Source organism: Sesamum indicum, linkage group LG8 (assembly GCF_026168435.1).
Source record: "Sesamum indicum cultivar Baizhima isolate 11 linkage group LG8, ASM2616843v1, whole genome shotgun sequence".
NCBI classification, from domain to species: Eukaryota; Viridiplantae; Streptophyta; class Magnoliopsida; order Lamiales; family Pedaliaceae; genus Sesamum; species Sesamum indicum.
Genome location: NC_142664.1, coordinates 28,902,481 through 28,913,326, shown reverse-complemented (window position 1 = coordinate 28,913,326; position 10,846 = coordinate 28,902,481). Strand labels below are relative to the sequence as shown.

Genomic DNA, 10,846 nt, shown 5'->3' with positions numbered 1-10,846 from the left:
CAAATGGGTGTTAAAATTGCTTTCTTGCATCAAAATTTGGATGAAAAAATGTACATGAGTCAACCTTGTGGTGTTGTTAATAGCAATAAACCCAGATTATGTGTGCTTACTGAAAAAATCACTTTATGGATTAAAACAGTCTGCTAGACAATGGAATAAGAAATTTGATCATTTCATTCATTCTTCAAAATTCCAAAATAGAGCCTATGATCTTTGTCTGTACTTTAAATACGATAATCACGTCCCTCTATTTCTTGTACTTTATGTGGATGACATGATGAATGTCAGTCCTAGCATAAGCATGATTGAATGTTTTCAAAAGAATTTATGCAAAAACTTTGAAATGAAAAATCTAGGTAATTCCAGGAAAATTTTGGGAATGACTATACAAAGGGATAGAAAAAATTCTACGATTTTCTTAAACCAAAAATTTTATGTAAAATCTATGCTTGAAAAATTTTCTATGTCAAACTCAAAACCTTCTCTATTCCTTTGGCTGCTTATTTTCAACTATATAAAGACCAAATTTCAAAAACGGATTTTGAGAAAGAACACATGAAAAATATTCCTTATTCAAATGCAATTGGTTCTGTCATTTATCTTCTAGTTAGTACTAAACCTGATATTGCATATGCTGTTAATTGCTTGAGTAGATGTATGCCAAAGCCAGGTCTTCCTCATTAGGAAGCTCTTAAATGACTTTTGAGATATTTGAATGGCTCTATTTGTTCTGGTATTAATTCTCTAAATGCTTTAAAGGTGCAAAATTAGTTGGCTATATGGATTCCAATTATGCAAATGATAGGGACAGTAAGAAAATCAACTACCTTTTATGTGTTTACTTTATGTGGAACATGCATTACTGGTAAATCACAACTTCAACACATTTTTTCACTTTCTAATACTGAAGCTGAATATATTGTCACAACTGAAACTTTTAAAAAAAACTATTTGGCCTGAAGGATTATTAAAAGAAATCAGTTTTCTAAATAAAAACACTTATAGTTCATAGTGTTTTTAATACTAACTCTGTTCCTTGTCTATATTGTTTCATATCTCTAATTTTAGGTTTAGATCTATATTATTCTAATTCTTTATTCTTGTAATTCATAGATCTGTAATCCTAGTGATATATGTAATTTAGTTCGAGAGTTTGTAATATTTTGCTGATGGTATTCATCATATACCCAACAGTGGTATTCATCATATACCCAAAAGTAAGTCATGTTTTCTATTCATTCTTCTCTGTCAATTTTTTTTGCCATATTTGAAAGTCAAGATAAAGGTGAAACCATTGCTTCTATACTTTGTAAATTTCAAAACCTAAAGCTCTGTCTGATTTATGTGAAAAAAGTTCAACGTTATCATCGCTGTAATTTGGAAGAGATAGGAATTGCAATTTTTAGGGCATATTTGAATATGAGGATGCAATTGTAGAGTTAAGTGTTAAATTGAAGAACGAACCTCCATTTGTTTTTGTAAATTTATCTTGGTTTATTCGTTGTGTTCGGTTTTGTTCATGGGCTTGCATTGGAGTTTTTTGATGTCATTTATTTATCATTTTGTATAATTATACACAAACATCATGTTTATTCATGTTGTTGACATCTTGCAGGTGTATCACATAAAATTTTGTTGGAAATTCTTTATTGTTCAATCATGTACTGTTTTATTTGTTTAGATCATATCTATACTCTTCTTTTTGTTCCTTTTATAAAATTTTGATAGAAATTTTGGATAATAATTTAAACCGTATCTATTCTCTCTGTTTCTCCTTTATATATTGGCCCCATAGAGTCGAGTAGAAAAAAACTGTCTTTGATTTGTTGTACACTCGTGCCAAACACAGCCTTGCAAGATCACTCAATTTCAAATAATCTCTTTCCCGCTTACGACATTTCCCTTTTCTCTCCGTTCCTCTGCCTTTCAACCAACCGCCGCAAGTCCATTCTGCCCACGGCGAGGTGAGCGTCTTCCTCGTCTTACGATACAGATTTGAGTTATTAATTCTTTTCTAAGTTTTGGGTTTTCAAATCCTATTGCAGCTGTTAAGAACTTGCATGATTACTTCAACTGTTGTGGAGCAGATTAATACTTCCTCTGAGTGTGTGTTCCCCCCCTCTTTCCCCTCAACATTATTTAGAATTTTTATCAGTCTTTATACATTTTGTGCAGCCCCCTATTGTTTCTCTTCTTCTGTTTTCCTTTTCTTTTCTTGTTTGGAATTTGATTGTTTGAGTTATGTTACTTTTTTTCAGGTGTGAGTTATAGTGGATCTTGGCCCTGCAATTCTACAAATTAATACTGTGAGTACAATGCTTTTAATTGGGTCGTCCTGTGTGAATTAAATATGCAATTATACCAGGAGTAATAATGAAATAGACTTCACCCAAATTTCTTGTCTAAAGACTGCTGAAGAAGTAGCTTGTTTGTCATAATAGTTTTCTCGTAACATTCCTGGTTGTTGAAACAATTATTATAGCACCAGGAAGGAAAAGTTAATGAAGAAAATTACGTCCCCTTTTTAATAATAACATAGGGTTTGTACTTCTTTATATTCATGACTTCTTCATTTCAAGATCTGAACTAAATTCAAAATGTGAACTTCACTAACTGGATTCCCCAGTTTTGATTTATAGTATACACCTTGAGTCTGGTGCTTATAGTTATAGTGAAGAGCAGAGAACTACAGCAGAAGTGGTTGATTCTTAACGATAATAAAATAATTTTATTTAGACTATTAAGAATCTTAGTGGAAATGCAACTAGAAAAAGCAAACTGTAGGAAGCCTGGAGGATGTAGGACCCTTCAGATGTATAAATAATGACTAATGCATATCTAATTTGTTCTCAGTTAGGGGCTTGAACTTCGTAAAATGCTTCAAATAGATAGAGTTACAAAAACTATTTTATTTCACGACCAGTTTTTTGCTATCTTAAGTTTGCATGTGAACTTATGCACACCAGGCCAGGATCAGGAACTCGTATCAAGAAGTAAAAGAAATGGACAGAGTTTATGATGAGCTAGATGAAGTTAAAATTGAGGTGGAAAAACTCAGAGAAGAATGCCGGGCCAAAACTGAGTTGTCTGAAAGTATGAGGAAAGCCCAAGTTGAGCAACTAGCCAAAATTCAGCAGGCAAAGTTGGAGATTGATAGGTTGGCCCAGGAACTGACTGCCAAGTCTGAGGAGATATGTGAGATGAGGCAAATGTATGAGGAACTTCAGTCCAGTTTGCACAGAAAGGACTTGTTTCTCCAGCAGATCAATTCTGCAAATGAAAAACATCGAGCTGAAAATGGCGAGAAAATTCTGAAATTGGAGGGTGAAAACAGAGATCTGGCATTGGCTTTAGATGAAGCATCAGCAAGAATCCAGGATCTGGAGAAGAAGGCTAGTTCAAATTCTGAGGAACTTGCTGGTCTTAAGAGGCTTTTATTGATTAAACCAGAGAAGAGCTTTGAAATGCAGAAGAATGAACTGAAAGATCTGAAAGAGAGAGATCAATACATACTCAAACTGGAGGAGCAAAGTAGGATAACTCAAGATCAGTTGAAATGGAAAAACGAGCAGTTTTCACACCTTGAAGAAGCACATCAAAAGCTTTGGACTCAGTTCCATACGAGTAAGGTGGAGTGGCAGAAGGAGAAATTCTCACTTGTTGATGAAATTTCTTCTTTGCAAGCTACTTTGGATGCTCAGGTTCGAGTTTCAGAAAGCCTGGAGGCCCAGTTAAGGATGAGTAATCAAGCCTTAGCTCAAGAAGAGAGCAGAAGGAAAGTTCTTGAAGTTCAGCTGTCTGAATCTAGATCACAATTTGAGAATGTCTTCCTACAGTGTCAAGCTGCCAAAACGGAGATTGATCAGTTAACCATGAAGAGGGATGAAGAGATTGCGGAGCTACGGACCTTATTGAGGAAAAATGAGATGCTTGCCAATGAAATGAAACACAGAACTGCACAACTAGAGCGGGAAAACAGTGACTTGCTAGAGTCCCTGAAAAATAATCAAGAGGCTCAGCTTAATAATAATGCCACATCGTCTTCATTGAAACAGTTGCAAAACAAACTTCAAGGTTTGGAGAAGGTGCACAATAAATGTGCTATAAACCTCAGAGATAAGACTTCTCATATAGACAAATTGAATGGAGATCTAGACTGTTGCTTATCTGAGTTGGATGAGAAAAACAAAAGCATGAGAGAACTCCATAAGGAGCTGGAAGATTGCCGGTGCCTACTGGAGGTGAAGAACGAAGAAATTTTTGCTTTAATCGTGGTGTTGAAATCTGAGTTTTATGTTGCTTACTCAAAGCTGTATGATGCCAAAGAGAAGTTGGAGATGGGCATTGAGCAAATTGAAGAGAAAAACATGCTTCTAAATCAGCAGTTGCAATCAAAGAATATGGAACTACTTAAGCTCCATGCTGAATTGAAGCACAGAAGTGATGACAGCGCAGTTTTAATGGAGAGGGTCCAGTCTTTAGATTCCTTAAAGCAGAAAGATAATCTCATGGAAGAAGAACTTAGGAGGTATAAAGCAATGCTTGATGAATCAAATGAATGTCAGCATCGCTTGAAACAACAACTTCTCCAGTTGAAAACTACACAGAGAGAGAACATAAAAAATGCTCTAGATTCAGTAACTTTGGAGCTGGTGAACAGAACTTCCGAAGCTGAGGAATACAAGTGCGAACTGGAGAAGTGGAAATCTGAGGCTGAAATGCTGAAGTTAAATTTGGAAGCATATCAGCAAGCACATGCACAAGAGAAAACCAACCTTCTTGTCATTGCGAAAGATAAAAATGCCAAAATTGGTGAACTGCAAGAACAGATTTCTGCGCTAGAATCTGTAATCTCAGAAAAATCAGAGACAACGGACATGCTCCATCAAGAGAAGGATAATTATATGCGACTTGCTGAAGACAGGAGCTGTAGCATCCAAAGTTTTCAGAATGAGATTGCTCAACTAAAGAAAGAGCTGGCTGAAAGAGAAGCTGGAAATAGTGCTGTATTAGATGCACATAACACCCTTGAGCAGGAATATGAGAGTTTATCATTCGATACAAAAGAGAAAGATCAGAAAATACACAAACTTCAGAAGGAGCTGGAATCATTGGATCAAGGCTTAAAGAAGTCCGAGGGTCAGAAAATCTTAGAGATTGAAGAGAAAAACCAGATAATTGCCAACTTGGAGAAAGAACTGAATAGTTTGCAGAAGGAAGTGGAATTTCAAGGAAAATCTTTGACTGAGTCAAAGCACGTAGCTTTGCAGCTTGAAGCTTCACTGCAAACACAGAAATCAGAGATGCAAGAGGTCCAAAGTCAACTTGGGAAGGAAAGCAGGTACTTTGAGGGTCTCCTTAAGGAGCTTCAGTCCCATAAACAAGCTTTGCTTGAAGACCTTAAGAAAGCATCCATTGACCGAGAGGCTTTGCTTGCACAACTTGAGGGTCTATGTGGACAAATTGGAGTTTTCTGCGGAGAAGATGTTGCATTGATGGGCATGTTGGGGAAAATGTCGCACCTTTCTGAGGAAGTCGGTGAACCAACAAGAAATCTGTTGTCAAGTGGAATGGGTGATGCTATCTTTTCAGCCTCAAGAAAATCAATTCAAGAGGCTAGTGATGAAAGAACTCCACTGACTGAGCTGAACTGTTAGCTGTTGTCTTAGTGAGGTAAATGTATGCATAAACGCATGTACTGATGTTACAAATGTAAGCTGAATGATTGTATTCAACTCGAAGGATCAAACTACAAGATAACATTAATGAGATTCATGACTACTTTGAGAAAGATCCAATTACATGTGTCTCTTTATCATCACCTTAAGCTATCATAGTTTCTGCAATCTGGTTCTTTTCAGTCTCACCTACATAATCTTTTTGTACCAATAATAAATAATGGTTTCTTCTTGATGAACAACCACCAGAGCAGTCCGTAATAGCACCAAATTGGTCATGTGTGCATCAAAATATGATGCTAAATCTGCATTAAGGCTCACAATTGTTTCATATGCTAAATCAATTGGTGTCATCAACCAGGCTGGCAAGAGCCCTTTCTTGCAGCTAAGTGTACCTGGATCTCTGCTTTGACCACTCCTTTTGTCACAGGCTTCTCCAAAGGGAATGTTGGGATCACCATCAAATTGAAGATATTGTTTATACACTTGGCCAGAACCAACTTGAGCTTTGGGGGAAATTATGGTATATGACCTTTTTAGTCCTTATCCACTGATCACCATGGTTTTGATGATCATTTACGAATGCTCACAAAGACCTAGTCCACAGTTTCACTAGAATTTCCCTCAAAGTTAAGTGGATGAGACAAGTGCGTAAATTCACCCAATTGATCAGGTTGATTTTCAATCATACTACTGTAAAAGTTCCTAATTTAATCACAATAGAATAACCTTTTACTGATTCTGATTTATCACATATCTCTCGGCATCTTTGGAATACAACATAAAGAAGCCAATATACAACCAATTCAATAATCCGCCAGCCAATATATCAATGTCCATATGTTTATCCAATGAGTGTGAATTCAAATCTGAGGTAATCTTAGGTTGCCATACTTCAAAAATAGTGGAGGATCTATTCCTCCGTTTCTGATGAACTTGATTTTTTTGAAATTCTTTGCCGTCCTTGTTTGTTTCTTTCTGAAGATGAACGATTTTGTGAAAAGTTGGAGAGCCCCTGTCTCAAAGCTCCAAGATTCACACCATTGCCGACCAAGATGCTTGTTACACCCATTTTAGAAACCTATATAGATGACAGTAAAAGTTGAACAGCCAAACAGAAAATGACATCAAACCCATAGTGTCATGTTCCAGAGTTTTCATGGATAGAAGTCCTTCTGAAACTGAATTTGTCTATAAAGAACTAATTAACTAACTATGGGAAGAGATCTTACTGAGTCAATGTTGCGATCCTCATCATCAAAGAAGAGCATTTCATTATATGGAATCTGAGTTCTCCGATTAATTCTCTGAAAGTGATCAGTCTTGTGGGTCCAACTGGAAAATATCTCCTGAAACATTATAAAGTACTCAGCATTTTGGTCACTTGCAGACAATTTCTGTCTTAATCATTTGAAAAAGCATTATCCCCATCTCAAGCATGATGTGCAGGGCTTTGAAGTTTCTTAGGCCTTATTGCATGAATTAAAAGTTCTGTTCAAGCTGGGTTATCTTCAGAATAAAAAACCCAAAATACAGAGGAATCAGCTAATTTAGATAACTACAATTTAGAAACAGATAGACCAGTTTTAAGGAAACACACCATTTATACACTTTGTAACTAAGATTCATCTTTGAGGACATTACAATTTGGTCACTAGTCCAGCTGACATTGTCTTGGTAACCTCTGCCTAAAACAGCTAACACTCTCTAACTAAAGGCAATTCCTCTTACTTTTAGCTTTGTTATTCTTCAAAAAATTTGATTGTTCAAATGCTATTTGCATAAAGATCATTTAGTCAATGTGGGGAAGTAATGCTCCACTTAACTTACCTGAGCCACAAACATTGATTTTATCCCCAATTTCTCAAGAAACGTGTTCGCTATATCGGGAGTTGGTGATCTTGAGGCAATAGCAACATCAACACCTTTATCCTTGAAAGCGCAGAGAATGCCTTTGGCATGAGGATACAATTTTGGCATTTCTCGTTTGGAGCGACATTCGCTACGCATAAATAAACATCAGAGACTTTAGCACAGAAAAAAAATCAAGTATTAGCATATAACATTACTCAATAAACAAGAAGATTAATAATTCAATTTCTCGCAAGACTTCCATGACATGGCACAACACATTCCTACCCTACCGCTTGCAGGTAGTTGGCTGACCTCTGAAATCCTTTGCCGGATGGATGTAGCACAATTCATAAAACCAATTTCTGCTGTATGAGAGTTTCTTAGCTCAGTAACAGCAGAATTATTCATTATCTCGATGCTGCAAAACGGGTCATGAAACTAACTAGAAAAACATACACGTAAATCTTCAACCATGTCTATATGCACCTATTGTGATACTGATGCTAAACCTTTGGGAAACTTTCTTTTGCTCCTATTGGGAGTTGGGACCTAATAAGATAACAAGGAAAGTATTACCAAGTATTGGACACTAGTATTTTTCATCTACCATTTCAATCTTCGCTTTGTAATTTTCCGTTTATTTGTTCATTCTGTTAAAAACCTTAACAAGAACACAACATTGATGCTTGGAATTCCCGCCCCATAGTTGCCGGGGGTGAAACCTTCGAGCTGTTCAATTATCCAATACATAAATATAAAGGTATCTCTTTTGCAATCATGAAATTCCAAGAATTCTCAGAAATTATCAACTAAAGCAAACAAAGAGGATAAATGTATAATCATTCACCACCCACAGACTCTGAAACTCACAGAGGTTCGCACGTTATTCGGAGGAAATTCTCAATTTGCAAATTATAAGAGCAAATGGCGGATAAAAGGGGGAAAGATGGTGGTAAGTACCAGTAAAAAGGCCAGAGGGTGTAATCGAGATCGAAGACGACGAGGCGAGGCAGAAACTGAACCAGTCCCATAATCTCCATTGCTTCATTCTTCACCCGTTCGTCTCCCATCTCTCTCTCTTGATTTTCTCTATTATCCCTTATTATTTTGAATGTGAACAATTAAATTCTTGCCGTTTTGTCAGAAGATTTTTATTTTGTTGTTTCTGGGCTTTTCCTCAAATTTTTGTTGTTTAGGATTGTACAATGTTGACTGCGTCGCTTTGTTTCCAAGCTACATCCTTTTTTGAAGTTTAAACTATTATTTTTTTAAATAAATTAATTATAACTATTAATATTTAATAATTATAAACAAGGAGAAATTGCATTTTTAGTCCCACACAATAGGTTGTGTTGTACTTTTGGTCCTACAACTTGTGTGCTTATCACACTTAATCCCATACAATAAATATTGTAGCACTTTTGATCCCATGGATTGAAAATTATGTCACATTTGGTTCCATACGATATGAACAACTTTATATCCTATGAGATCTAGAATATTCATCATGTGGGACTAAATGTGCTAAGCTCATAAACTGTTGGATTAAAAGTGCAACACACCATACCGTGTGGGATTAAAAGTGCAATTTTTTCTTATAGACAATAATAACAATAATATATAATTCATCAATATCAAATAATTATATTTAATCAACACCTATTATTAAAGTAGATACATCCCACATGTTGGTGAGGTTCGAATACACGATCTTAAAGTCATGGGACTTTAACTTCATCAATTGAGTTAGATTTTCAAGAAATATCACATCTGTACAATATATAAAGTTATATAATTAATTCACAAATATTTGTTCTCTATCGTAAAAGTATAAGTACACCTTTATTTAAATATTTTTAATTACATTCTAGGATATTTAATTTAGAAGCTCATTCCATTAATTATTCACTACAAATTAATAAAATAATATCCATGTGAGCACCAAATTTCATTAGATGATTGTTCATCTTTGCTTTTAACTTATTATTTTTGAACTTAATATATTACCATTACAAAATGTCAAATTTACAAAAGTTACAATGGAATTATGATGAACCTTCTGATTAGATAGGCAAATACAATTTTATGATAAAGCATTTCGGAATATATATAAGTGTGAACAAGTTAGGTAGAATTCAACATGAATTAATAATGATTTTTTGTAAGTCATTTCTCTGTTAACTTTTAATTATCAAATAACATCATGTTTTCTGCAAGTACGGGAAAGCTAATGATAAAAGTCTATAATGATCTCTTTTCCTTTTTCTTCCATGTCTAGATAAAAGTTGAAGTTCTTAAGTGGTGTTTTATGGTGCACAGTGGATCGAGTCGGTCCAAGACTGACACGGACCAGCCCGAAAAAGTCCCGGCCCAAGATCTCAATATTGTTTATAGTTGGTCTTGTGGCAGACTTGAATCTCTAAGTGGCCCTCAATAGGATCCATTTTTCTTGATGTTCTTGTTATCAATATATAAATTTGCTTTTCATAATAGACAATAATACACCTGTTACATCAGTCTAATTCTACATATCAAATATACTATGTCTTTAAGCCTTCTTATCAGATTGACAATCAATATTGAACCCAAACTTTTAATATTGTCACAACACCAATAGTACCTATTACAACATATAAAGGCAAGAACATAAATTCTTGAGCCAATACTTTTATAGTAAGTTACACACTGATCAGACGTTCAATATTGATCTATAATAATATATATTAGCATTAAATAAACTCAAAAGTCCCAGAATAACTTAGATTTTTGAACACCTACTTTGATCTAATATGCCTTTACTTGCTGACACATTAAGCATTTAATCACAAATTCGATCACATCCTTTTTCATCATCTGCACCAGTACTCAGAATTCATACCTTAAGCATCAGAATGCATTGCATATGGTGTATTGCGGAGTTCCCCAAGATCTCCTTGCGTAACCCTTGGCATATATCGGTGATGTACATTGGTAATAAGAATTTACTTGCAAGGGTAAAAAAGTAATTTAACATACATGAGACACATATTAAGTATACACAACCTACCATACCGTATAACTCTCAACACTACTATAAATACCAAAAATATAATTTTATATAGGCAACTACTATTCATTGATTTGACCTATCAAACGAAAATTATCTCTCTAAAACCGCATTGATTTCACCTGGTGCGTAATCATATCGTAAATAAAATTCATGTTTCATCCTTTTATTAAAATTATAACCACATTACTTGGATATCAAGATAGGTAACCAATCACGTAGCAAATATGATACATTTACTCTATGATTCGTTTGGTTGGGCTAAACG

The 10,846-nt window shown here is 35.1% G+C and overlaps 1 protein-coding gene and 1 non-coding gene across 2 annotated transcripts; one reads left to right on the top strand and one right to left on the bottom strand.

Annotated features, from left to right (window-relative positions):
* The first annotated feature begins 1,811 nt into the window (after positions 1-1,811).
* LOC105169278 (uncharacterized protein At4g38062) lies at positions 1,812-5,798 on the top strand. The gene is made up of 3 exons (XR_016067031.1): positions 1,812-1,964; positions 2,259-2,306; positions 2,967-5,798. It is a non-coding gene; the product is annotated as an uncharacterized protein At4g38062 (transcript).
* A 589-nt stretch (positions 5,799-6,387) lies between these two features.
* On the bottom strand, positions 6,388-8,714 carry LOC105169279 (uncharacterized). The gene is made up of 4 exons (XM_011089647.3): positions 8,493-8,714; positions 7,509-7,680; positions 6,911-7,027; positions 6,388-6,759 (listed from the first exon to the last, which is right to left on the bottom strand). Exons 1-4 carry the CDS (start codon positions 8,600-8,602, stop codon positions 6,592-6,594), a joined length of 567 nt encoding a protein of 188 aa, XP_011087949.1. The 5' UTR covers positions 8,603-8,714; the 3' UTR covers positions 6,388-6,591.
* Positions 8,715-10,846: the final 2,132 nt, after the last annotated feature.

Bases quoted from the DNA above. Each gene is read 5' to 3' on its own strand.
- LOC105169279 (XM_011089647.3), bottom strand. From the start codon at position 8,602: ATGGGAGACGAACGGGTGAAGAATGAAGCAATGGAGATTATGGGACTG. The intron at 7,681-8,492 runs GTACTTACCACC...ATTTATGCGTAG, and splicing joins ACCCTCTGGCCTTTTTACTG to CGAATGTCGCTCCAAACGAG. The intron at 7,028-7,508 runs GTAAGTTAAGTG...ATAATGTTTCAG, and splicing joins AATCAATGTTTGTGGCTCAG to GAGATATTTTCCAGTTGGAC.